Below are 27,993 nucleotides of genomic sequence, written 5' to 3'. Positions count from 1 at the left end.
CTAGTGCCGCTTCCAGTCCTGCGCTCTAGGCGCAGCGACCCAGCCGCGGGCAAGGACGTGCGGGAGGGGGGCTATGGACTCCTGGGCCTGGCGCTCCAGTCCATTTTTTGCTGCGGATCCCAGCAAGGGGGGCCGGCTCTGGGGGTGGGACTGCAAAGGGGGGATTCCCTCCCTCGTGCGAGCGGAGGACTGGCCCCTCTCCCGGCTGGGAGCTCCGGCGGAGCGGAGGCGCGACGGAGAGCACGAGCACAGGGTGGAGAGTGGGGAGCGGACCGCCAGAGAGGGGCATTGCGGAGAGCGAGGGCCAGACCGAGCCGCCCCAGAGGACCGATGCGCCGGGTGGGGCGCTGGCCCCGGAGGGCGTGAGCCGCCCGCAGATTGAGCAACTTGGGAACGCGCGGGCGGAGCGCGGGCAAGCCGGGCGCCCGGGACAGTCCTGCGGCGGGCGGGTGAACCGACCGCGTCCTCGCCCCTCCCGGGCCTGCCCCCGCCGCAGCTGGCAGCGCGGAGGTGAGTGCCCCCTGAGCTGCCCCCTCCTGCTCCCTAGCGCCCCCTTCCCCGGGACCTGGGGCGCCGCGGGCCCTCCTGTCGGGGCTTGGCCGAGCTGGGTGCGGGGAGGAAGGGGACTTGTGCCTGCAGTGGGGTCAGCGAAGGCGAGAGAGGGCACCTCTCGGAGCCTTTCTCAAGTCCTGCCGCCCCTCGCCCCCACCAGCCTTCAAGTCAGCGGGCAGTCTTCTCCCGGCCGCTGCCTCGGGCTGCCCGCAACCCCGCAGCCCCCAGTGACCCCCTCGCTCTGCATCTGATCTGATTGTTTCGAGGTCCCCAAGCCCACCAGCCCTATTTCTCCCCACTCCCCAGTCCAGAAGCTCTCGATCCCTGCTCTCATCGCCTCGGATTTCCGCGAGTCTCACAGCCCCGGGGTACCTCCACCCCAGTCCCACAGCCCGGCCACGGGTCCGACGTGGCAGGCGGCGTGCGCGGCCGCCCCCGGTGCTCTGCGAGGTGGCTGGCTCCCTGGCCCGAGGGGTCCCGCGCGGAGGGAGCGATGGTATTGCTTGGTTAGGGCGCGGTGGCGGCTGTGTTCCCCCGGGGCTCCCAGGAAGACAACGATGAATCTGGGGGCGGGAGCTTGGAGGCAGGGGTTTTCTTGTGAAACCGGCCTCTCAGACTTGGAGCGTTCTCTTGGATTTTGGACGGCAGTCAGAGGGGCTTCAAGCCCGCCTCCCCTCCCCCTGCACCTGCTGGGTCTCTCCTGGTAGTGGCGAGAGAAGAATTTGCGTGCTTGGGGCGCTGATGGAGGGACGTGAAGGAGCCTTTCCCCGCTGCACTTGGTACTGGGCGGCTGCCACAGCACCTGGATCGGCTCTGGACGACGCGCCAATCGGCCGGCACTTCGCCACCCCACCAGGAACTTCTGCCCCTGCCCGCCAGGCCGCTCTCCGGCCAAAACTCTCCACCCTTAGCTGGTCCAGGGGAGAGCTAATGAGAAACTATCCGGATGGTTTTCAATTTTTGGGTCTGGATCCGGCCCCGGGGAGATTACCAGTTTATCCCAATAGTGTTGAAGGCAAGAAGGTGAAAATTATTCCAGCATTTTGGGAACACTAAGCCTCAGCCCTCAGCTCCACCCCCAGCTGTGCGCTCCACCCCAGCGTGTGTCCAGCCCCCCCAGGACCACTAGCACAGTGGGACTTCTCTCCTGGGTCTCCCAGGCCAGCTCTGCCTCTGCCACCAGCCCCGTCCCGGCCTCCTGGGTCTATTTCCCCAGGCTGGGTCATGCCCCACGCCCCTCAGCTCCCCGCTCCTCGCACGCTTCCCAGACACCCAGTTCTGAGTAGCAGACCGGCTGGTCATTGACTAGATTTCTAACCTCAAGACCCTTAACCTCTCAGGGCCAGTAAAATGGGAACAACTCTGCTTCCCTTCCAGAGTTTGGTGAGGAGTAAATGAGCGCCTACACGTGGCAGGTGGTGCAAGCACCTAGTGAGTGTGAATCTCCCACCCCCACCTGGGCAGAGACAAAATGCCCTTCTTTACCCCCACGGATGCCTGAGATCTTGATCCCTGCCAGCAGCTCCCATTGCTGGCTCTGCGTGTGCAGAGTAATGGACCTCCAAAAAGTATCTGCCTGTGCCATGTAGCCCAAGGCAAAGGAAATCAAACAGAGGAACTAATAGAAATGTGGCAGGCTGCTTAGAAAGTCATTAGCTCCTATCCCACCTCTCAGCCCTTGTCTGGGGTGGTCTGTGTGTGTGCTCACTGCACCGGAAGCAGGAGCTGGGCAGGGACTCGCTGGAGGGACCTGAATGCAGGCACCTGTGATTCTCTGGGGCTCGGAGTTCCTATTCTGAGAACTGTCCAGCTTTTAAAACCAGATTTCACATATAATTCTGAATTTTAAACTTTAAAAAATAAAACTAGAAGATCTGGTAATACTGAGCCATTAACATTTCTGCCTGTCAACAGTCAGTTGGAGTTGAATAGCATGTGCTCCCTTTAGACAGGACATTTGTCCCCCAGCTCACCCCCGTCCACATCCAGCTTCCCACCTATCTGTTGCTTGTAAGCCCTTAGCTCCTTCTCAGGGTTGATTCTGTATGAATATTTTTTAAAGTGCTCAAATCTCTTCCCACCCAGTGATGGATGAGGGAAGCCGGCGTCACTTGCTTCAGTGAAATTCAGACCTGGATCCCCCTCCCTACTTCCCAGCTGAGGTCCTGGTTTGATAGTGGTTCGGGGGTGGATCAAAAGATCCCCACTGGCCAGGACTGGGTGAGCATGGCAAGAGCAGGCTGAAAGCTAAGGCCTGGGAGACGGGAGGGAGGATTTAGAGGGCAAGCAGAGGGAGAGAGAGGAAGGGGGCTCCTGTTTGCTGGGCACTATTCCCAATATGCCAGGCACCATTCAGGGCAGGCACAGGGGGTGCACAGATGTGTAGGAGAACTTCCTGCCCCACAGCCCTCCTGGGTGTTGATCACACAGCAAGACCAAGGTCTCCCAGGCCTGGGATTCAGTGCCAAGTTGGTCTGATGTGGTCTCCTCCAGTTTTTGTCCAATGTAAGGACTCGTGTACCCTGAGAATGTATCTGCCAGGAAGCCTCAGACCTCAGGTCCAGAAATGCTGCAATTAAAGCTTAACCCTAGCACTCTGAGCCATCACTTTGGCACCAAGGCAATCAACCAAAGAGATAAATGCAAATACGGAAATTGCATAACAGTGCTCAGTATGAAGATTAGCATAGAGATGATAAAAAAAAAAAAACTGTTTATATTCCTTTTTAGATGACCATTGGCATGTAGACACAAAATGAAGTTTTGGTCATAGAAAGTACAACAGCTATTACTGAGTCCTCATTATGTGCCAGGTACCATTCTAAGCAGTTTCATCGATTAACTCATTTCAGCTATAAAACACAACAACCCTCTTGCAGATGAGGAAACTGAGGCTCCAACCAGCTAAGCAACTAGCCCAAGATAACAGCTAGTATGTAGCATAACCAACATTTGAAGCCAGGGAGTCTGACTCTGAAGTTTATGCGCCAACCTCTTAGACTAGACACTGCAGGCTAAAGACCCCATTTGGATAAACCCAGCTGGACGTCCGTAATCTGTAGGTGATGGAAGTGTGCAGTGGGGGCTAGGGAGGCTGGACAGCTTTAGCAGGTCACGCAGGGTGTACTGGAGGGGTATGTAGGGGCTGGCATCTGGGGGTGGTTGGGGGCATGTCTGCTGGTTCTGGACTCAGCACCAGGTGGGACCCATCAGCCTCGTGTAAACACTTCCCACAGGCAGTTTAACCACTTGAGTGTGCCTGGCCTTCAAAGCCAGTGGGAGAGGCCAGGGAGGAAGGTACCAAACTCCCTTGTGGGATAATGATTTATCTCCCATGCAGGTGGGCTCTACTGGGGCCTCCCTGAGAGGCCAGCAGGGAAAGGACTGGGACAGGGGGTGGGAGGGGCTCTGCTGCTCCAGCATGTCAGATTTCTCATTAGTAAGCCAAAACTCGGCCAACTCTCAGAGCAAGCCTGTGAAATAAGCCTCTTTATCCCCATTGTATAGATGAGGAAACTGAGGTTCAGAGAAGCTAAGTGACTTGCCTAAAGGCATCTAACCAGTGGATGGAAGGACGATGCTTCCCTGGCATCTGCAAAGCTTCCTGAAGGCTTGCTGTTTCCTTCTGCCCCCGTGTGAGTGTGGGTGGGCGGGCAGCAAAGTGGGTGGGGCAATACTTGCCGGGGTGGGGGGCTCTGTGTGAGAGTATGCGGGGAGTGTGTGGTCCTGAGTGTGGAGTGGGGTTCTCAGCCTCTGACTCCCAGGTTGGCCTCCCACTTCCCAGGCGCGCTTCACCGGGGAGGGACCAGCTTCCCCTGCCCCCTCCCCCTCTGGTCATCTGTCATCCCTGCCAGGGCCAGTGGGTACAGAGACCTGGCTCTCCCTGGGCTGGGGGATTATCCCCATTCTCTGTGTCTCTGGCCGGCGCGGGTGTCGCTGCCTCTTTTATCCCCTCACAAAGGCCAGGACCGCTGGGCCTGCTGTGTCAGAGTTTCTGTGGCTAGGGAAACCTTACTTCCTTTTCTCCTGCCAAGCCCAGAGGGCCACGCAGAGTCTGCCAGCTTGTTGGGGGCCACTGCTGTAGCTCCAGGACAGATGAAAGGCCCAGGGGTGACTCAGCCCTGGGAAGAGAAAGCTGAGGGGGTCACTCGCCAAAGGGTAGGAGAGCTCCTCTTCAAGAGATAGGATACTACTGCAGCATGTGGGCTGTAGGATAGACCTAAAGAAGGACTTCCCATTAGAGCTGGCCGCTAATGGGCAGGGGTGGGGCCAGCTGGTTCCTACTGACTCACAAGTTTGGTGCGAGGGTCCATCATATTCCAGCTGCTTGAGTAGCCAGCTCCAGTCCCAGGTTAGGGGCTTCTGATAGGAAAAGGAGCAGATTTCTTCTACAGGGTGCCAGATGCATAACTTGTAATGTCCAACCCTTCTGAGTTTCCAGTTTCCTGGATAGGGGACCCTACGGGAGGGCAGGAGGCATAGGTGGGGGGATCCCGTGGCATCCCCAAATTAATTCCTCTCTTTTCTCCCCCAACAGGTTGGTTTTTGGAGGTGTCCCTGCTGAAGTGACAGAGTTCTCCCATGTGAAACCCCAAGGTGCCTTTGAGGAAAGTTGTCTGGACCTCCTTATGGGCAGATGGAGAAGTGGGCTCCCCACACCCTCTCTGTCCCCAGCTGAGATTATGGTGGATTTGGGATACGGCCCAGGCCTGGGCCTCCTGCTGCCGACCCAGCCCTGCAGGCATTAGCGAGGACCCTGCACTGTCCCCCTCCTCAGAGACCACCCCTCCTACCAGGGGCCTGGAGCCGGCCAGTGACTATGCGGCTTGGGCTGTGTGTGGTGGCCTTGGTTCTGAGCTGGATGCATCTCACCGAGGGCAGCCGGGGGATCAAGGGGAAGAGGCAGAGGCGGAGTGAGTAATGGAGCAGGGCTGGACCACTGCTGGCTGGCCTTGGGAGTGGGAGGGGGCCGCCTGGAGACAGGAGGGCCTGGTAATCTCATTCTGTGATGACCACTGCTGATTTCTACTTTGTCTGTTACAGCTATGTAGAGTACTCAGTAGATTACCCTGCTTGTGGATTATGGGTTAGTGGATTAATGGGTGGAAATTACCTACTCTGTAGATTACTCATTTGTCTTTCTTCCCCCTTGTAGACTCTGCTTTCTAGATTAACCCCTCTCTTCTGAGGATCCGTTGTGGATTATGCCCTTTGACATAACACCGGCTTTGTGTGGTATCCATGGAGATGCTTCCCCTGCTTGCTGCCCCCCAGGGTGCTTGGTACCCTCCTCACGGACAGGACAGGACTTCAGGGCTCCTCTCTTTTAGTGGTGGCTGATGTACAGCCCTCAGCCCCTTGGGGCCAGGTCCTTGCACAGCAGTGGGCACAGCCTTCCCTGCCCAGATCATGGGGCAGGGACAGCAGAGCAGGGAGTGTTGTGCAACTACCCACTCCTGTGTTTTTTAGCTCTGCCCGGTGTGATTTGGGGAGCTGCACTGGGGGGTGAAGGTGGGGCAGTGGGCAGGAGTCTGGCCCTCCTTCCCTTCCAACCACAGCAGCTTCATTTTTCCTGCTTTCGCTAAGAATTCACATAGATTGTCATTGGAAGGGTCCTCACAGCTTAAAAACAGTTCAATTCTATCATTGTATACAGGTGAGGAAACCGAGACTAAGAACGGGAAAGAGACAATAGGCCAAAGGACACAAAATCAGTATCAGAACCCAGGTCTCCTAATTCCTGTGAGCTTAGTCTTCTTGAAAACAGTTTGATAGAGTTCAAGATGAACCTGTGCGCACCGCCCCTGCCGTCCCTCAGAGAATCCTGCCCCAGGCAGTCCTGAGGGCAGGCCCTCTAGAGTCTCCTGGATGTCTCCAGTGCCAGGGCTCGGTACCTGCCCCTTGTGCTGAGGGACTGGCCACTGTGTGTGAGGGCCTGTGCCTGCGAGTGGAGTGGGGTCCCATGCTACAGACCCCAAGGCCTGTCTCTCTTTCAACAGCCTCCATGAGAAGTCACGCCCACAGGCTGGAAACGCCTGTGAAGCCTAGCCCAACCACCTCTTGCTTCACTTTTGAGGCCTCCAGACCAAGTCCTGCCAGGAAAGGTTGAAAGATGGTGGAGTTTCATTGGGTCTCCACAGGAGATGCCAAGGCCAGAACCCAGCCCAGGGTTGGTTAGAGAATTGGTGAAGCTGAAAATCCCTGGTTTAACAAACAATTAGAGACAGTTAAGTTTGATCAGCAGCGAGACCTTGATTTTCCCCCCTTCTCATCTGTTGTGGTCAGTATTTTGGACTTGACAGGCCACAGGCAGTTTAGTGGTTTATAATCAGTCTTCTCTATTTCCAAGACAGGAGAGAGAGCAAATGAGAAGAGTCATTCGTGCTCATACACTGTGCACCAGTGGTCATGCTTCCACTCATATGTGCAGAATGTGCACCCACCTAAACCAGGGTCAGAAGACCTGGGTTCAAGTTTGTTGCACTAAAAAAAAAAAGGCCCTGTCTTGGGCATCAGAAAGTGCCTGGTCCCTGCAATGGCCAACTGAATGCAGCAGTGTTGACATATCCCCTTTTGATACACCCACATCCCACAGCTTTGGCAGCATGTCGCCCAGCTTAATTACCCGGGGATGTGAGTGACAGCATCCCTGATGGTGAGATAGGAGGATGCAGTGAAGTGGGGGACGAGGCTCAGGGTGCAGTGAGGGATCAAATGGACATGGGCTCAGAGAGGGAGGAGAGTCCATGTTCCTAGGCAATACTGGTTAAATAGAAGCTGTAAAGCTGCAAGTTTAACTGTAAAGGAACATAGTAAGACTTACATGAGATAATAGATACATATATTGTGAAACCTTTGTAAAATATCAAGCTCTGTACAGACTTGGGGATACATGTCACTGTTACATAAACAATGTGAGGACCATTTTGCCCTTGGGTTTTTCAGGAAGTGGGGGAGGGAAGAAAGAGGTCCCAGATACCTGTGTGCCCGTGCTCTGGCCCCGCAACCACGTGGGAAGGCAGCGGGGCAGCCTGGGGACAGAGGTGGGCTTGCTGCGTATCTGGCCCTTGGGCTGACACAGTGCACCATCTGTGATTGCGTTTCAGTGAGCCCCCAGAAACCACCTGACATAGCTCTGATCTGGAGCCACACACCAGTTTTGAGCCCAGAAATGGCTGATCTTGGGTCTGAGTGATGGTCTCCCTGCACGGAGGGGGAGAACTGAGCAAAGAGCTCTTCTGCTGTGAGCGATGAACTCTGCACAGGGCGGCCTCCTCCCCTCTCCCTCCCCGAGGGCACATCCCCTGCCCCAGCCTCTCCAGCACTCAGCCTCCTGCCTTTCACTGGCCTTCACTGCCCCATGCTTTCTCACCTGGATTGCCTCTCACTGAGTCCCCTCCCCTTACTGACCCCCTCTTCTGTCTGCTTCCGGGGCCCCTCACTCAGTCCTGCCCCCCAGGACGCCCCTGTTCAGACACTGAGCCCCGGGGCCTCCAGGAGCCGGACCCCCGCCATGCTCCTTCTCACTGCCCTGTTCTGCACCTGGAGCTATCATCCCCTCCTGCGCTGACCCTCTGCTCAGTCCCCCTTCCCTTGCTGCAGGAAGGAAGGAATTCCTTCATTCCTTGGGCTATTCCACATACGTCTGTTTGAAACCCACAGAGCCTGGCCTTGGTCACAGAGATGCATCTCAAGGAGCCCACAGGCAAGGGAGGAGAAACAGTTTCAGTCCAGCTAGTGACTGCAGCCACTGGGAGTGCTGGGAGAACGCAGAGGGAGTGGCTTCTGAGTTGCGGTTTTAAAGATGAGCAGGTCATCATCTCTAGGCATGGGGGAGAGGGGGAGGGGAGAGGGAAGAGCATTCCAGGCGGAGGGACCAGCATGGTCAAAGGTGTGGAGCAGGTTGGATGCAGAGACTGATTGTCCAGGAAATGGCTGCAGCTAGGAGGCTGGACAAATGGTGTAAGAGTGGAGTTCTGGGCAGCCCTAGGGTTTTCACTGGAGCAGCTATGCTCATATCTGTCTTATAAATCAGGGATCTTTCCTATTGAAAAGTAGGGTTGTGTTGCTGAAACACAATGCCCAGCACCCATCTGGACAGAGCAATGAAAGCCACTTGGGGCCAAAGGGTGGTCCTGGGGCAGGGTGGCACAGAAGCAAGCAGAGGTCAGGTGGTGGAGTACTTGGCACTTGCCAGGCTGAGGAGTTTGCACTTGACCCTGGCTATGGGTAATGAAGAACTACTGAGAGATTTTGATTAGGGGAGAAGCTTTGTCTACTGTGTGAGGGGATGGAGGTGGGGGTTGGTGGCCTGAGGTGGAAGACTGACAGGCCAGTTAAAAGGCTATCTGAGCCCAGGTGAGAAAAAAGGTCTAAACCAAGCTCAAGGTTGAGTTAAGGAATAATGGGTCTTCCCAGCGGGACATGCCCGGGCATCCCTGCACACCAGGAAGAGACACATTGTGTCTGGGTGTGGGGCCTGAGAAGGTCCCTTGCCTACCCCCTGCCTCATCTTCCTCACTGGGACCCATTCCCTGTCACCCCCACCCCCATCAGCTTAACTCGGGTCTCTCAGGGAATCAAGGTCCTCCAAGGCTAGATGCCACCTTAAAACCAAGGTCATCTCTCCTCTGGGTCAGGACAAGTTCCTGTCCACCCTCCACTGGTTCCCACCCAGCCCTCTCCCAGCCCTGCTTCCTACCCAATCCCACTCCCCACACTTTACTGAACACTCAGTGAGCTCCATCCCAATACGCTGCTCCCTGAACCTCTATCTCACTCACCACATCCTTAGCTCTACCCCTCCATGGAGCCTCATCCCTTACTGGGCTCCCATTTAGAAGTAAGACACTCTCCAAAGCTGCCTAGTAGGGTAAAAAGACATATTAGCAGATAATAACGTCACGAGGTGATTCAAGTACTGGGGGTATGGGCACAGAGAAATAATGAATCCAGACTCTGCAAGAAGGCAAGATCAGGGAAGACTTCCTGGAGGAGGTGACTTTAATTCTGAGGCTTGAAGAGTTAGGCTCAGGAGGCGGCAGACAGTGTTCCCCAGGCGGAAGGATCAACTTGAGCAAGACACAGAGCTATGAAATAGTGTGAAGTGTTCAGAGAAACAAAAATAGCTCCATATTGCTAGAGGTAGTGTTGAGAGATGAGGTGGATGGGATGAGCTCATGGAAGCTTTTTAGGCCAGGTAGAGGAGTTATGTTTAATTCTGCTGGCAGAGGGGAGCTATTGATAGATTTTAGGCAGGGGTGTTTTGATTTTAGGATCATCAACTTGCAAGGGCTTTGCACAAGAATGAAGGAGGCAGAGAAGCAGCAGGAGAATGGAGGAGGGCACAGCCTGGCCTTCCTGGCTCCAGGGGTCTCACTGAGTGCTTGGGGGCAGAGGCAGTGGGGGGCTGGGGACGTGCCTGGGAAGGGCAGGGCTGAGTGATAGGGGTGTTAGGAAGGAGGCCCCATCCCTTCCATGAGTGCCCTCACTGCGTCCACAGCCTCCTCAGCTAGGCTGCAATCCTCCAAGGCTGCCTCTCCTTCACGCCTCCCTCCCATCACAGGCACAGGAGCCAGAGGAAGCCTTTCAACCTCTGAATCTGATCATGGCCTTCCGTGGTCCCTTTCCTTGCCAATAAAATAAAGTCTGATTTCCCACTCTGTGGGTACACTAGGGTGTTCGGTGCCTCAGAGCCTTTGCACAGGCTGTTCCTCTTGTGTGGCACCCCTTCTTCACGAAGCCAGCCAGGTAAGGGATTGCCCTTTGTTACTCACCTGTTCACTAGAGTGCGTAGCCAGCCCTGCCTTCCATATCCTTGGGTGGATCTTTGTTTATACCTCCAACCCTCAGCTCCTAGCAGCTCGGGCATGCGTTAGGTGTGCAGCAAATGTCTATGGAAGAACAAGCCTTGGTCTTCCCCTTTGAACCATATGCACCCCCAATATCCATCTTCTTCAGACCTCCTCCCTGCCAGCTCCTCCCTCTGGCTCTCTCCCCACCTCACTGCCTGTCCATTAGCCTCACTGAGCGCTCACCTGAGAGACACCCTTGGGTTCCTGTCCCCCTTGATAAGCACCCCTTTCTTCATTGAGCTGACCCCTACCCATCACTGAACTCTGCTTCTCCTTGATGAGCTCCGATTCCCCCTCCTGAGCCCCCAAACATCAGGGAACTCGGCTCCCTCAGTCCTGACCCTATCCTGGAGCCTCAAGGCCGAGTCCACCACCTGAGCTCCCATGTCCCTGGGTCTTCGCTCCATCAGTTTCCCTGCCACTGAGTCTGAGCACAGCGCCTGCTCCCAGCTGGTCTCTCCTCTCTGTATCCTTCTATGTTCTCTGATTCTCTGTGTCCCTCCCTCACGTAAGCCCCACTTCCATCCATTCCACTCACTCTGCAGCCTGCTGTGGTTCAGTTCTCATCACACCACCTTGCCAAATCGCTCTTCTGAGATCACCCAGTCACCGCCTAACACAAGCCTTGCAGATCTGCGTCGGAGCTGGGGCGCCCCTCCCGGGCCAGCCCCACAGAGCTCTCCCTTTTCAACTCGGTTTCTGTCCGCGCTCTCCCTCAGCCTCCTCCCACCTCTCCAGGGACCCCTTCGCGGCCTCTCTCCGAGCCCCTGTTCCCCTGCTTGCCTGCTGAATGCGAGTGTTGCCCCAGGCCTCAGCCCTCGGCCTTCCCCTCCGGCCGTACAGCTTCTGCCTTGGCGTCCCTTCCACTCCCGGAGGTTCAGCCACCAGTGACAACTTTGTGGACAGACCCCTGGTTCTCTCCCCGTCTCTCCAGCTAATTCCTTGCATGAGATGCCTCTCCTCCCTCACCTCCTTTTACTCCTCTACCACTGCCCTCTGCTCTGTGCCCGCACCATGGCCCCAACAACCTGCTTGTGGCCAGTGCCTTACATGACACCTCCACAGCGCCTGGCATGCTGACGCTCCCTCCTCTGTTGAGTGTACCCTTCTCTTGGCTTCTGTGACGCAACGGGCTGTTGGACCGTCCCCTACCCTTCTGGTCGCTCCTTCTCTCGCTCTTAGCTGGCCCTTCTTTTTCTGTCCCTTCTCTTAAATGTCCAATTCCTCTTCCTAGTCTCTATACCCACTCTCCCTGCCATCTCATGGACCTCCATGGATTTGATGACTGTTTTCATGTTAAAGACTCCACGTCTCCATCTCCAGCCAAAGTGTTTCTCAGTTCCAGACCCACAGGTTCAACTACCTAGTAGACATCCTCCCCTGGGTGTCCCACAGGAACCACAACCTCAACACATCTAAAACTTAATGACTCGGCATTTCCCCATGCAAACTTGCTCCACCTCCTGTGGCCCCTCCTTCAGTGAAGGACCAACAGCTACCCTGTCACCCAAGCCCAACTCCTGGAATAAGTCAACATCCACCCTCTTCTTCAGACCTCCTCCCTGCCAGCCCCTCCCTCTGGCTCTTTCCCCACCTCACTGCCCGTCCATTAGTCAACGTCGACTTATTCCCTCACCCCCTTGTCCAGTGCACCACCTAGTCTTGATTCTACTGCCCGAATGTCTTACTGCATCTACTCCTTCTCATCCTCTTGCTTCAGCTCTTCCTCTGTGAACCTGGAGTCTTCCTGCCTCCAGGTTTGCGCTGCCTGCAGCCCGTTCTCCACACTACAGAGTGGTCCTTCTAAAATGGAATCCTGATCGTATCTCCTATTTTACAGCCTCCAGTGATTCCTCTTTTCCCTTAGGACAATGTCCAAACCCCGCTTTATATGAGTTTGAGACCCTCCCTCTTCTGGCCCTACTTCCCTCTCTGGCTTCGTGTCTAACTGCTTGCTCCATGCTCCGGCCATGCTGAACTAATTTCAGATCCCCACGTGTGCCACACTTCCTCTTGCCATGTCATTGATAACGCTGAAGAAAATTGCACAGAAAATTGTTCTTGCTTGACTGGGAGGCGGGCAACAGGATTCTGAGAAGGCCTTTTGCAAATCTGTGCTTAAAAAAGTGACAAGGAAGGAATGACTTTGGAAGCATAGCCATCGAGGCCTACAGATGGGACACATGGGTGACTTCTGTTACTGACATCGGGGCAAAAAACCTAGAAGGAGCATTCCTTTACAACAATAAATTCAGCTAAACCCTGAGTAGCAGAGGATTTAATATCTTTGAGGTAGAAGTGGTCCCTAAAATCTACCATGATTTATTAATTTGTAATACTCTGAATAAAAGCCCAAAGTGGAAAAATAATCCCAAGGGCTCCCTCCTAACTCCAGTACAACATTTGGAGTATTTTTTTGTTCTTATAATAACTAAGCCAACAAGAATGATATTAATTAATTAATTAAACAGTAACATTAACTCTACACAGGGAAGTTCTACAATTAAAAAAAGCAGGCTAGCCACATGTTCAGCTTCCATGTCACCCTGTACTGTCCTGCCCTTAGCCTTCATAAATGTTGTTCCTTCTGTCTGGAACATACACTGACTGTGAAGCCTCATTCGGGTGATTTAAATTATACATTTCCTCATCTGTAAAAGCGAAGATAAAAAAAAAAAAAAACAATAGTACCTACTTCCTAGGTTGTAAGGATTAAATGTGTTCATACTTGTAAAGCACCAAGAACAGTCCCTGCTGCACAATAAGTGTCCACCCCTGAGTGATCAGCTGCCACGATTAGGATCATGATGTCATCATTATCATTGCTCTGTTTGTCATTCTCCCCCTGCCTTCCTCCACTCGTCTTCCTAACTCTTACTCATTGTCCTGTTCCCGAAACAGGGCTCACGCGGAGCAGCCCTCCAGAGTGGGCATCCTCATCTCCTTTTTCAGTGGTGGAAGGGAGGCACACCAGATGCAGAGTTTTGCCCAGGATCTCAGGCTGGGGATTTGGCCCGGGTCCGGCCCACTCGAACCCTGAGCTCTGGGTCTGCTACGCGGCACAATCTGCCATAGTCCTTGTGATTCTGCTGGCTCTCTGTCTCCAGCTCTACCTGCACCTTCTTGCTGCCTGGTTCCTCCTAAGTGACTCGTAATTACTCTTCTTCCTTCTCAGCTGCTTCTCTTCCCGTGGGCCTTTTAGCGCCTGCCCACTCTTCCCCCCACCCCTAGGCCAGAGCCCTGGGACTCACCACAGACTCCTCCCCATCCTGCGGGTCACCACGGTCAGCTGATTGTATCCCCTCAGTATCTCCCAAATCTTTCCTCTCTGTGTCTACTGAGCAGAATTTGTTTTAAGACTTTCTCCTCTTCCTCACCTGGATGGTCTGGTCAGCTTCCTTCCGATGGTCCTTCCATCTCTGGCCTCTGCCCAGGCTGCCAGAGGGAACTTCCCGACACGAATCAGAGCACGTCTCACTCCTGCTTAAAACTTGTCAGTGGCTCCTTATTGTCTCATCAGCTCTGAAAAAGGTCCCAAGAAAAACTCTGTAAAACAAGGGTTCTGGGGCCAAAATGTTTGGAAAGTGTGTGTCCCTTCTTAGAGAGTCCAATCTGCACAGGAACAAAGTAAAGGGTGTGGGGACCCCTACAGTGAAGAATCCTGTTTAGACTTGTTGAACCTGGTGGTTCTCAGTCTTACCCGATGCAGAGCCCTTTTCTCCATAGCCTCCTATGAACATTTAGGACAATCAAGTTCCAAGGAATATTCTGGGAAATATTGCCTGGCAGGATCAAGTTCAAGTTCCTTAGTTTGATATAAAAGGCCCTTCAAGATAGGACACCTTATCCACAACTGCCCTCCTCACCCCACCTGCACCCCAAATTATCTGCAATTCCCCTTCGGTAGTTTTACAGCTCTGTGGTCCTGCTCCTACAGGGCGCTTGTCTCTCTGTCAATGGACCAATCCCTACCGATCCTTCAAGAGCTGGCCCGAAGCCACCTACCTGGTGACTCCTTCCCTTTCTTCTTTTTGGGACCATTATTTCTTGGCTATGTGGATGTCAATGTTTGCATTTGCAAGTCTGTCTGTGCCGCGGAAAGATCAGTTCAGAGTGGCCATTCATCTTTGCTTCCACGTCCCCTTTGCCTGCAGATGGTACTTGGGAGGAGCTCAGTGAGTGTTGGTTGAACAAGTAGATAAGGGAAGGGTATCAAAGGTCTGAGACTCTGTGCAGGGGCTGGAGATCATGCTTCAAAGGACGGGTCTAAGGCACGTTTTTCACCTTCAGCACTATTGATATTTTGAACCAGGCAATCTGTTGTGGGGGCTGCCCCATGCATTGTCAGATGCTTCTCAGCACCCCTGGCCTCCCTCCCTTATATGCCAGTAGTGACCCCCCTGACCACTGTGACAAATATGTCTCTACATACTACCAACTGTCCCCTGAGGAGGAAAGTCATCTCGGGCTGAGATCGCAGTGCTAGACGTAGATGAATCCAGTTGTCTTCCTGTCGCTGGGCCGGCGATCTTTTCCTCAGAGAGTTTAGCCCATTATCCCTCTTGTCCTTAAAACCCTCTCATGGATTAAAAAGCACCTCCTTCCATACCTAAAGCTGAGCTTTTCTTCCTCTGGGGAGGGGAGGGGAAAGTTCCAGGAAGGGTGGAGCTTCAGTAGCTTCTCTGGGGATGGTATGGCAAGCCTGGAGGGTGAGCTTGTGTTGTGCCCGAAGCCAGAGAGGCTGTTAGGATGAATGGGAGCTCTTGCTCCAGGTACCTGTGCTGGTGCCCTTGAGAGAGGATACTGGGGAGGTATATAAAACAGCCTTGCAAAGAGCTGCTGGCTTGGCCTGTACGTTCTGAGAAGCACATTCATTCTGTAGGTGGAAATTCCAATCTCCTCACTTCCCGTCTTTGTGGGAGCCTGGGAAAGATAAAGGTTCTCCTATGGCCACCTTCTCACCCTTGTTGCACCCTTGCAGTCAGTGTTGAGGGGAGCCAGACCTGTTCCAAAGGCTGCGAGCTCTGCTCTGAGGTCAACGGCTGCCTCAAGTGCTCACCCAAGCTGTTCATCCTGCTGGAGAGGAACGACATCCGCCAGGTGGGCGTTTGCTTGCCTTCCTGCCCGCCTGGATACTTCGATGCCCGCAACCCTGACATGAACAAGTGCATCAGTGAGTGTGGGCAGGGCTGCAGAAGGGCCCCAGAGGCTCTGGGCCCTGGGAGAGGGCGCTTTGAACTGTTGGTGGCTGGTCTGAGGAATAGAGGGGACACTGAGGAGGGGAAATGAGGGTCCCGATCCAAGTATCTGGTCGCTGGCAGACATCTCCCCAGATAGCCCATGCATGTTTCCAGCTCAGTGTGTCCAATTCAGAACCACATCTCCTCCCCCCAAACCTGCACCAAGCTGTATTTCCATAGGTCACTCTCAGTGCCCCAGGCCATCACCCCAGCTACAGACCTGAGAGGCAACCTCTCATTTATACCATCCGCTATCCGTCTAATAACAGAATTGTGCCTGCTCCATCTCCTGTCTATCCTCACAGCCGTGGTCTTACCCAGGCTCCTCTCGCCTCTACCTGGACTAGTGTAATTGCCCTTTTATCTGTCCTCTAGCCCGCATCTGGTTCCCTTTGCCCTTCACTCCACACTGCAGCCAGAAAGATGTACAACCTATCCATCACACCTCTTCTTAAAACCCAGCCCCAGCTCCACTGACCACAAGGAACTTCAAGCCTGGGGAGCCTCTTTCCCATTCTCTCCCTGGTCTTCTCACTGGGCTCTGCTCTCCCGCACTAGCTACAGTTCCCCGTGCTCCAAGGCATGTGCTATCACACTTCCATCCTGTCTCAGGTTGACATGCTGGGGAACATGCAGTGACCACACCCCTTTAAACAGTGCCAGTGTCCCTTCCCATGTGCTCAGTACCTTGCAGTTTAGATGCATTTCCAGTGCTCTTATTAGTTAAGTCTCAAAACCACTTTTGGAGGGAGATGAGACCTAAGTGATGGGGCCCTTTTCATAGCTGCTAACAGCAAGGCCTGACCAAGCCAACTTGGGTACTGATCCCAACTTTGCAACTTATTCATTATATGACTTTGGGCATGCTGCAACCTCTCAAAACCTCATCTTTAAAAGGGGAGCACTAGTTTTTACCCCATAGGTTTGTTGTAAGAGGCATGTGTAAAGCCCTTAAAATGTCTGGCACTTGGGTAGCTGCTAGTGTTCTTATTTTACCTGCAACCAGACCCAGGAATAGAAGGGTGAGGGTGAGGTGCTTGTGAGGATGGAGGTAGGACCCTGGGGCTCCCTCTTGTTCCCCAGGGTACCTGGGATAGGGAGTTCCTGGCTGGAGTTTCCCAGCTCCTGGGAACTGGCAGCCCAAGCTGCAGGTGCCAGAGACTGGGAGGAAGTTAGCCCTGCCCACCACCTGGGAAGGGAGAGATTGTGAAAGACCCTGCCTGCTTCCAGCGGGCCCTGCAACCCACCCTCCCCACACCTCCCCTGAGGAGGGAAAGCTGGCAGGAGGGGAGCAGGGAGGGGCCTGGAAGTCCAACCAAGGTGGCTCCTGGAACTTGGCCTCGCAGAGGGAGAGGAATTTGCCCTGAGATTTCTCCTCCCTCCTCCAAGCAGATTTTTTCTGCCCCAGGCAGGAGGAGAACCAGGATTTGGGGTATTGTGGGTGCTCAGCAATGGAGGAAGAGGAGACCATACGGCTATGATCAGGGGTCACTGTATCCCTCAGTTCAGCTCTGAGTAGGTGGCCCTCTGGGGTGCCACGAAATGCTGGGACCCTCCTCTGTCATCCCCATTAATCCGAGAAGGTACTGCCCACCTCCTCTGAAACCAAGTCTCTTGGGCCTCATCTTGGGTCCCAGGGCCAGGAATTAGACTTGGGCTGGGGTCAGCTGACTACACAAGCCCCAAGCAACCCTGAAGAGTGGCCACTGGGGCCTCCTCCCTTGGACCCTGTCCTTCCCTTCCCTCCTCCTGGGACCCCTCTGTAGCAACCTCAGTACCAGGCCAGGTCCTGCCTCCGTGTGGGTGGGTGTGGAGGGCTGGGCACTGGGTATGGGAGGAGGGGAAGTGCCCATTCCAGGCTGGGCTGGAGAGCCCCATCTGGTCCTCTCCTCAGAATGCAAGATTGAGCACTGCGAGGCCTGCTTCAGCCACAACTTCTGCACCAAGTGTAAGGAGAGCTTGTTCCTGCACAAGGGCCGCTGCCACCCGGCCTGTCCCGAGGGCTCCACAGCTGCCAGTGGCACCAGGGAGTGCAGCAGTCCTGGTAGGAGCAAGCAGGGAGCCTGCGGGGTGGGGGGTGGGGGGTGTCCAGGGCTGGGGAGGGGGCGGGAAAAGCGTGGGCTGGGCCACCTCTCAGAGAAAGCACACCTCTCAGAGAAAGCACACCCCAAAGGTGCCTCTGGCCTGAGGCCCAGGCAGTGAGCAGGTGGGAGAGGCTCCCCTGGGGTATTCGAGGCCGGGGGAGGAGATGTGACCCCTCCTCCTCTCCCTTCTCTTCCCCTTCCCTCCCTTTCTGCCAGTGCAATGTGAAATGAGTGAGTGGTCCCTTTGGGGGCCGTGCTCCAAGAAGAAGAAGCTCTGTGGTTTCCGGAGGGGCTCTGAGGAGAGGACACGGAGGGTGCTGCATGCTCCCGGGGGAGACCATGCCATCTGCTCTGACGTCAAGGAGACCCGGAGGTGCACAGTGCGGAGGACGCCCTGTCCTGAGGGTGAGCTGCAGCCACATCTCCCTGGGGTTGGGGTCTGGCACAGTCATGAAGGTCTGACCGCTTCTGCTTCCTGCCTGCTGCTCAGCAGAGGGCCTCAGGCCAGGGCCAGATGTGGAGCCCCCAGCTCGAGACCACATGCTGTGCGAACCAGAACCAGGCGCCAGCAGACAGCAGCCCCCAGAACTCTGTATGGTGGGAGCGGGACACTTCTGTGTCATACCCCTCCTGTGTCCCCATTTCTTCTGAGCCAGCAGATGTTGGCATTGGACGAGGCCTCAGAGGTCAGATGCGGGCATGGAAGGGGTGCTGAGAACCGGAGAGGTATATTGATTTGACCAGGGTCACACAGCCTGCATTGGCAATGGTGGCAGCTGGCCTCAGAGGCAGAAGTGTAGGTAGAGGAGTGGGGGACATTCTGCCTGTCCTGGCCCATTGGGGTCCAAGGTCTGAGGAAGACATGAGGGAAAGGAGGTTGTCTGGTTCATCAAGGGTTGAGGGGGACCTTCCCTCACATGTTACAGGGTTCTCTGATGCAGCTGCCTGTTAGAGGAGGCCTTGAGTGGACCCCGACTGCCTCAAGGCAGTGTCCCCATGCCTCCTCCCTGCCTGCCCTGCCCAGCTTCCTCACATCCGCTCCCAGGGCCCTCGGCCATGCCCAGGGCCTCCTTACTTGGGGCAGCATGCCCTAGGCTGACTCTTCCTGCTGTTGGGGTTGCAGGGCAGAAGAGGCGGAAGGGAGGCCAGGGCCGGCGGGAGAGCGCCAACAGGAACCCGAGCAGGAAGGAGAGCAAGGAGGCGGGCGCCGGCTCTCGGAGACGCAAGGGCCAGCAACCGCAGCAGCTAGGGCCGGCGGGGCCCGTCACACCTGCTGGGCCCACCTAGGGACGCTCTTCAGCCTCCACGCTCACGCAGAAAGAATCCAGCGCTGCTCTGTGTTTTGACAGCTTTACTGAACTGGAGCCCCGGGGCAAAGCGTACACACACTCTCCATATACACATGGGAGCACTGGTGCACACGCAGACCCCATGCCCAAATGTGCAGCCACCATACAGGCACACGTGTGCATACACATGAACAGTCAAGGCCACCAGAAGGCACTTCATCCCTCGGACGTCCCTGTTTGAACAGGGCGGGGAAGCAGAGGGGTCATCTCTGCCTGGCAGAGGGCCTAGTGGCACACACATGGTTTGCGATGCCTCCAATGGATGTGCCAGAGAGAACATCTCCCAGCATCCAACCCCAAACCTTGCAGAGTGGAGCCTTCTGGAGGAGCTGGTTGGACCAGCCCAGTGTGGCAGACAGGAGCCAAAGCTTGAGGACTGCTCGGCCTTCCCAGCTGTGTGGCTTTATCCTTGGAGAAGACTGTTAGACACCTCGGATCCGTATCAGGGCTGCCCTGCTCTGAAAACTGCTTAAAGGTTTATTTCAAATTAAAACCAAAACTAAATGAGAACAGTAGCCACAGGCACCACATTCCTTTTCAGGGTTACAGGGATTGGTGGGGTACATGGGAGCAGGAAGGGACAGGGCTGAATTTCAAGAGACACCCTCCCCCCAACCCCAGTGGCCTCCTAGACAGAGGATCCAGAGAAGGAAGAAAATTTTAGGGATATTTGGAAGCGGGTAACCAGCTTCACCACATCCTTGTCACTCAAGAGTGTGGTCCATGAACCAGCATTGATATTTTCACTGGGCAGCGTGTTAAAAATGAGAATCTCAGGTCCCATCCCAGGCCTGATGGACCACAGTCTACCTTATAACAAGGTTTCAGGTGACTGGCGTGCACACTCAGGTTTGGGAAGCACTGCTCTAGGTACCTCTAAGGATGGAACAAGGTCTGGCCAAGTCCAGCCAGAATTTTGGGCAGCTCTAAAAGAAGACTTTCTGTCTGGGAGAGGTAGCATCTAGATAGTAAAGCACTAGAGTGGCACACGTGGAAGGAGGGAGTGATCAGGCTCTGTGAGATGGTGGGGGATAATGGGACCCAAATGCAGAACAGTGGATGGAATGACCCCTTGTGACATTCTGAACTGTCCACTGATAGCCATTCATACACCAGGCTCTGGACTAAGTATTTGGTTTCCAGAGGAGAGCCAGACATGGGCCTTGCTCTCATGGAGCTTAGAGCTTAGTAGGGGTGACAAGTGTGAATCAACTAATCATTCAAAAAAATGTATAACTACAAATGGGTGGAGTTGAGGGCAGGCAACCACTGGCATGTAAACGTAGCTATGAAAGTGAATAGAAGTGAATAAAAATTAAAGACTTTATCTCAGGGAAGCTTTCCAGAGGAGGTGATATTTAAGCCAAGCTCTGAAGGATGAGTAGGAGGAGTTAAGACAAAGAGAAGGAATGGTATTATTCTAGACCAGTGCTGTCCGATAGAAATAGAATATGAGCCACTTAGGTAATTAAAATTTTTTCTAGTAGCCATATCTAAAGAGAAAAAAGAAACAGGTGAAGTTTTAATTGTATCTTTTATTTAACCAAACATATGCCAAATGTTACCTTCTTTTTGACATGTAATCAATATAAAAAATTATTGAGAGCTTTTACATTCTTTTTTTTTTTTCAAACCAAGTCTTCAACATTCTTTGTGTATTTTTATACTTTATGGCATATCTTAATTTGGATATGAAGTTTTTACTAGAAATATTTGACCTGTATTGAGATTTTATAAAAATAAGAGTTGAAAGGTAGATCCACATACTCAGCTTGTTTCAGGAATAGTTAACAGTTTGTCAATCATTAAATTGAACATATTTTTAAAATTTAAATTTAATTCATTAAAATTCAGTAACATTGACAATTTGGTTCTTCAATTGCACGAGCCATGTTTCAATGCTCACTAGCCACATGTGGCTACTGGCTACCATATTGGACAGCATAGTTCTATACAGAGGGCATAGCACATGCAGTGTGGTAGATGGCACAATGTCTTGTGGCAGAAAGGCACTTATTGTTCAAGGAGCTGAAAGAAAGCCAATATAGCTGGGAAGGCCTGGAGGGCGAGTGAGGTGAGATGGTTCCAGAAAGGTCTCCTGGAGTTGGGTCTTTATTCTCAGAGCCAGGGGAGGGTGCCGAAGAGTTGTAAGCAGCAGGCCAAGATGACTAGATTTGCATTTTGCAGAGACCATGTTGGCTGCAGTGTAGTTGTCAGACCGGAGGGAAGCTGCTCAGGAGGCTGTTTCTGTTGTCCAGGTGATCGATGTTGGAGGTTTGCATTAGGGCAGTGGCAGTGCACACGGGGAGAGAGTGCCCAAAGTAAAGGTATTTGGCGAATAGTGTCGGTGATGATCTGGATATGGAAGGAAGGAGAAAGGGAGGGGAGGTGTCAAGGACAAAGTCCCTGTTTTGGGCTCTAACACCCAGATAGATGATGGCGCTGTATTCTGAGATGGGGAGCCCATGGGAAGATCAGTTTGGGAGGACAAGGAGGAGCATAACTTTGGCTTTGATCATGTTGAGTGTGAGGTGCCTCTGAGACACCCTAGCGAAGATGGCAAGTAGAGCTGGAACAGAAACTGGTTTGGAGAAGATAATTGAGGCTGTGGGCTGGGAAGAGGCCAACTAAGAAGAGTACTGAGTGAAGAGAGGTTCAGGACTCAGCTCTGCGGCCTGAGTGTGAAGGTCGGATGAGGGCGGATCCGTCAGCAACAAAGTCAGAGAAGGCTCAGGCAAGAGGAAAACCAGGGGAATGTCATGTTCCAGAAGCCAGCAAGGCTATTAAGAGACGGAGCAAAGAAGGACTGGACGTTACTACTGGACTTACAACATGTGTGGCAATCATAACTGTAGCAAGAGCTGTTTGGAGAGGCTGATGGAGGGAGAAATCAGTACAAACAATTCCTTCAGGAGGTTTAGCTGAGAAAAGGAGAGAGAAGTAGGACAGGGGCTGGAAAGATATGGGGGAAGAGTCTTTTCTTTTTTTAGGTGGGAAAGATCTGAGAATGGTTAAAACCTGCTGGTAATGGTCCAGTTAAAAGAGGTTGAATACATGGGGAGAGAGAAGGTAAAACAGTGGTGGATGGCTCCTGGGGGCCGGACAGCTCTGCCCGAGCAAGGGGAGGGTGGTGCTGGTGTGGGAAGGCTGGGGCGTCAGGAAGGTGGGGGAACCTCAGGTTTGTGCCCCTGACACTCTGTAGGCCTCATCCCCCCTGTGCCTGAGAGCCCTGCCCTGCTGGTCAGGATTTGGGGACCGTGCTGGAGCCTAGGGGGTCATGGGCTGCCCATGGGCACTTCTGGCCTGCACCCAGCTCCTCACTGTGCCCCCTCTTCTTGACCCTGGCTCTGCCTTTGCCATCCCCTCTGGCCCTAGCGGTCATCTGTCTCTGGTTTTGGCCTCTCCGCCTTTGCCCCTCCCTGTTCCTCTGACTCGGTCCTCTTCTCTGCCCCTCTTTCTGTCGCCCTGTCCTTCCCTGGCCCCACCTCAGCTTCTGATCTTGTGTGTGTGCCATATTGCTTCTCTCTGCTTTACCGTCTCCTCTGGGTATCACTCCTCAGTCCCCATATGTCTTGGCTATCTCTGGCTCTGATTTGTCCCAATCTCCCAGATCCCTAGGTCCTCCCTACTCAAAGTGTGGCCATGGGTCAGCAATCTCAGCTAACTGGGGTTAAAAATGCAGGCTCTCAGGCTCTTCCCAGACCTGAAGAATCAGGATTTGCTTTGTAACAGATCCACCAGGTGATTCATGCGCATGTTAACTGTTTGAAAAGCACTGCCTTAAGCTGTGCTCTGAAACAACGTCAAAGCAAAAATCAATACTCTTAGCAACATGGAATGATTTGGAGCTCCCTGTATCTCCTGTCACTCTGGTGATGTTCTGAGGCATTCAGCTTCCCTGCATCACCCCCCTGAACTTCCCAAAGCTGCTCCTGAAGCTCTCTGCAGCTAAAGGAGGGAACATAATGCAGGCTTCAGGAGCTTTCACATCTTCAGAATGACTGAGGGGAGGGAAGAGGGAATTCTCTTGATACTGATCCTCTGGGAGTTCCAGATGCAGTCCCAGGGCATCCCTGAAAACAGCCCCATCTGGATCTACCCCTGTATGTCTCCATCTGTCATCTGTCCTTTCAAGTCTAAGAATGTTGTTTAGAGCTGAGGTGGGTGTGGGTTTCAAGATGAGGGACGGGTACCTGCGCACAGTCCTAAAAGCAGCCCACCTGAGGCCAGAGACCAGAAAGACTGATCAGAGGTTACACCTAGTGACTTTCAGAATGAGCCGGTGCTGGAGAGAGGGAGTCACGTCAAGATTCCTAACCCTGCTCCCAGGTTTAGGTAACAATAGCACATGGTTTGTATGTGGTCATTAAACGCCCACACTGCCATTTGGAAAATGTTAGCTTTTTCCTCTATGGGGTCGCAGAGCTGCCCAGACTAACACATTTCCGCCCACCTTACCCAGTGCCAGCTCTGCTGTATTTCAGACCAAGTCTCCAGAGAATGGATTTGTTTTCCATTTCAGTATTTTGGGTGATGGGGTTGCATTCTCTGCATTTGTTTTTTAAATAGTTTTATTTCCTTCCTCTGGTTTGTTTGGTTTGGTTTGGTTTAGAAGCACTGAGAGGGAATTTAGGAAAAAGGGTTGGCTTCCTGGGCCCTGATTCAAGTCCCTGACACAGGGCCAGTAATCCAGGTGCTGGTTGTTTTGCCCCTGACTCCTCCAGCTATGGTCCAGACCAGATTTAAACAGACAACAGGTAGCAACCCTGGTGAAAGGTGGTAAGAAAGGAGAAAAACAATCCGAGAGAACAGGTTCCATTTTAAGGATTAAACTGATTCCCTACAAAGGGGCCTAGTGAAGTGAGCCAGGGCAGAAGCCTGGTTTATAGGGGAGGAGAGCAGAGCTGAAGATCAGGTGCCTCGGGGTTGCTGAGACCGAGCAAATCAGAGCTGGGTGCACCTGCTCTAGTGTGGTGTGCCTCCTGGCTCTCCCGAGGAAAGAGCTGACCAAGGGTGAAGAATAAGCAGGCTTGAGCTGGAGGCTTGGTTGAGGTTCGCTTGGCATCCGAGAGACCCTAGGGGAGCAGCCATTGATGAGGATGGCTACTAGAGGCAGACCTGCTTTTCCTGGCCCCCTAGCCTACCAGGGTGGTGGTGAGGAGGGTGAGAGACCCACCACTATGGCTAGAGAAGGTGGCTTGGGTCCTACCCTAGAGCCTTCCAGAACTTAAGTAGGAAATTGCGAAACGGCTACATTTTGAAAGAGAAAGTATGTGAAATATGGTTCCTCCCTCGCCTGTACGCTCTCCCAGAGCTTGGTGCAGGGAGGTGGGTGAGATGGATTCCTGGCTAGACTCAGTCTGGTGTGGAAAAGAAGGCGGAGCCAAACCCCCAAGGGCCCCTCAGGCTAGGCCACAGCAGCTGCTAGCCTTTGGTTATTGATTATTGTTATTGGGATGTCCTTTTTTCCATCTGTTGAGTATCAGCCTGGCCTATGCAGAGGACTGGCTCCTTCCCCTGGCTGAAAGGGCTGGCTTCTGAGGGCTCCCTCTGCAACCCAATATGTACCATTGGTGGCTGATTAGATATTTGGAATGTCTTCAGGTCGAGCCAGGCCTGTCCATAAAAACGGGAGGCATTTTGGCAGTTCCAAGGCCCCTGGCACCCAGTCTTGGCAATGGCCCGGCTGTCTTCTTCAAGGCGCTGGGGTGGGATCCGCGCCAGCATGCTTCCCTGGGAAACATCGAAGTGAGTTAAAGTCAACAATGAGTTCATCTCCAAAAGAATAAGCCGGCAGCCTTCAGGGCAGGGGAATCAGAGGAGGGGGAGCAGGGATTCGCGGTGGAGGGGGTTAAGTGATGCTGGAACAGCCAGACGAGATCCAAGCCTGTCAACCAAGCTGGCAACTCAAGGAACAAAGGAAAGTGCTTTCCCAGGCCAGCCCTGGAAAGCTCACTTGGAAATGGTGGTGACAATGAGTGTGTCACAATCTCAGGGACCGTGGGAAGTGTCCTCTTGAGGATTGCGAGCTGGAGCAAGACGCTACGTGGAACGAGGCTGAGGTGGTGGGCTTGGTGGATGGCTCTGTGAGCTCTGGCTTTGCTGGCCCCAGGCCTGCCTTGTGGGCACATGAGGGTGGACATTTGGACAGGTGAGCGCCAGCCTCATCTTGGAGGATGGGAGCAGGAGGCCTCAGGTGTCCAGGCCCAGTGAAAAGAAGGCTCAGGATTGCAGAATTTAGCATTTTAATCTGAACATCTCTATTATTAGATTTATCTCTGAGGGCTTTATGTTTGGATAATGGTTCCTGATTTGAGCCAGTGTCTCACTTCTGTGACCTTTATCATTTGGGGCCTGAGGAAACCACATCCTAATGGGCATCTGATGGCTCTCTGCTCACTTGATCTGATGCACTGCAGAGCTGGGGAGCCCATAGCAGAGGAAAGCCAGAAGTGAGCTGCACTCTGGGACCAGCCTGAAGCCGGAGCTACCTCTCTTTGGGCACCAAGGAGAGTCCCAGCCTGCTGGCCACATCAAGCATTAGGCTCCAAGTGGAGGAAAGAGAGCACCATCTCCCCACTTGGGACAGAAAAGCTCAGTGATGGTCCAGCAGCAGCCCGTGCCTGCTGAGAGCCATGTAACCCATCTGGTTCAGACTCCAGATGTGCTCCAGGGGCTGGGAGACCAGCAACAACTGCCTGAATAGATACGTGGCCTTTCTTCCAAGGGCAGAACCATTGCCGATGGACTGGGTTTGATTTCTCTCATGCCCTAGATTCATTCTCACAAGATATTTTATTGTGCGAGGTATTTGCCTACCAAGCATATTTACAATTCTTTTCCTGCCACCAAACCAACAAAACGTCCACAGACATCGTATCTCCATTTCTCATAAGCACATTCTCAGCACATTCCCATGGTTTACCCTTCTCCTACTTCCCTATTTTCTTTAAAAACCTGCTTGACCTTTTTGGTCCTTCTATTTCCTCTCCATGTTGTCTGACTGGCATTTCTGTTTTTATGGCCGCCTGCCACCACCACCCTTTATCTTCCTTTCCTTTTGAAGTGCAGCCACAGGTTCTTTACAGCCTCAGCTTGCCTAGTCCTATTTCCCCTGTATATTTGACTAGTTGCATTTGTCTTTTGGTATTACATGCTAGATGTTTGTTGAATGAATGAAGAATAGTGAATGAATGAAAAGGTCCTGCTGGAATGGGTTTGTTCTCATATAATTCCTACTGAGCATGGTATTGATAGCGCCTACTCCTTTTTCTCCAGGGAAGCAAAATAAGGCCAGCATCAAAGTTCATTAGGGCACTGGACCAAAAACAGCCTGACCTTGATCTTTATGTCATTTGGCCACACTGGTTGTGACAGCCCAGTTTTCCAGAATCATCTCCTGCCTCTCCAATGCCCCAACCCATTTACTCTTCTACTCAGAGCTGCTCCATGGTGCGCAATGCAAATGAACTTTCGTATTGTCAGTGCCTTTGTTCATGTTCTTCCTTCCCCCTAAAATGTGCTTTGCCCATCCTCCCTTCTGTGGACATTCTACTCATTTTTTATACCCAGATAAAATTGTTATGTGAGGAAGCTCCCCTTACTGATAGTTTCTCCCTACTCTGTGTTTCAGTGGATGGTCTATACACCTTTGTCACATCTACATGAATGTCCCCAGCCCAGTGTCGGATCCAGAGAGCATTCCCTGTCCTTACCCAAGTCTCGAGAAGTTGTGGGTACAGTTGAGACATACTTATAATAGCAATGGTAAACATTTATATAGCACTGACACTAATCTAAGCCCTTTACTTACATTGCCTCACTGAATCCTCAGTACAGCCCTGTGAAGGGGATATTATTATTATGCCCATTTTACAGATGAAGATACTAAGACACAAACTGGTAAAGGGATGTGACCAAGGGCACACAGCTAACACATGGCAGAGCCACGATGTGAAGTCAGGTGGTTTGGCTATGCCATCCCCTAGCTCTGTGAGAACTCACCTTTTGCCTGCCCTCTTCTCCACCTGCGTGCCATGATACCCAGCCTGTTCAGATCTTACTTGTTTAGTGGGAAGAGGAGAGGGATCCAGGGGATGGATCACACATGCTTACACAGAATGCCACAGGGTCCTCACGAGCAGCTACCAGGCCCTGCCTCTCCAGTGCCTCACCGGTGCCCACTGCCCATGAAGCTGCTCAGGACTGTCTCACCCCCACACGGCTGCCAGCGTGTGTGTCAGCGTCGGCCCCGGGACCGCCTCAGACACTGCTCCCGAAGCTGCCCACCCGAGAGCAGCCCCCGAAGAGCCTGGACCATGTCAGGCCAAGTCTCTCTTCTCTACCTGTGTCATGTTTTGCCTCAAGGTCACCAAAGCTGGTCTCACAAAGACTGTACAAAGGGACTCTTTGGATTTCTGCCTGAAGCCCCTTTCTCCTTTGTGCTTAGAAAAGAAATCCCGGGCCTCAGCCAGAGGACAGACCAGCGCTGCTCCTCCCAGACCCTCTTTTCTCCTGTGCACAGGCTCGCTCTGCCCACTCCACTCACCCATGATCTTTAAACCTGTGCAGAGAGCCCCGTTCAGGTCCTCTAAAGCATCAGCTACACTCTGATGTGTAGTGGAACCCCTATGTTTGAATCTCCAAGGCAGAAAAAATTAAATGTCTCTCCATATTGGTACCGGCAACATTCTCAGAGGGCAGTGGCGACAGACAATCAGCTCATCAGTTATGTGCCTGTTCAATGCACAGAACATACACCTGAGCCCTATAGGACTGGTCATGGCAAGCTGTTACTTCAGGGGACCAGGCAGCTGCTACTCATCTCTGCCATCACAGTGTAAAAGCAGTCATAGACCATATGTAAACAACTAGTGTGGTTGTGTTCCAATAAAACTTTATTTATGAATCCTGA

At 53.3% G+C, this 27,993-nt stretch overlaps 1 protein-coding gene across 3 annotated transcripts; it reads left to right on the top strand.

The window, feature by feature from the left end:
* Positions 1 to 176: 176 nt before the first annotated feature.
* On the top strand, positions 177 to 27,993 carry RSPO1 (R-spondin 1). Of its 3 annotated transcripts, none has more exons than XM_036876580.2 (7): positions 177 to 510; positions 4,060 to 4,187; positions 5,090 to 5,465; positions 15,289 to 15,579; positions 17,541 to 17,690; positions 17,947 to 18,135; positions 18,854 to 27,993. In XM_036876580.2, the coding sequence occupies exons 3-7, from the start codon at positions 5,372 to 5,374 to the stop codon at positions 19,015 to 19,017; spliced, it is 888 nt and encodes a 295-aa protein (XP_036732475.2). In that variant the 5' UTR covers positions 177 to 510; positions 4,060 to 4,187; positions 5,090 to 5,371; the 3' UTR covers positions 19,018 to 27,993. The 3 variants fall into 3 exon arrangements, with proteins under 3 accessions (XP_036732475.2, XP_036732476.2, XP_036732480.2); XM_036876585.2 differs by having other exon boundaries at positions 180 to 510; positions 15,388 to 15,579; XM_036876581.2 differs by lacking the exon at positions 4,060 to 4,187.

The sequence above is a fragment of the Manis pentadactyla genome, chromosome 4 (assembly GCF_030020395.1).
Source record: "Manis pentadactyla isolate mManPen7 chromosome 4, mManPen7.hap1, whole genome shotgun sequence".
Classification (NCBI taxonomy): domain Eukaryota; kingdom Metazoa; phylum Chordata; class Mammalia; order Pholidota; family Manidae; genus Manis; species Manis pentadactyla.
The sequence above is the reverse complement of the archived record's forward strand: the minus strand, read 5'-3'. Positions and strand labels throughout refer to the sequence as shown.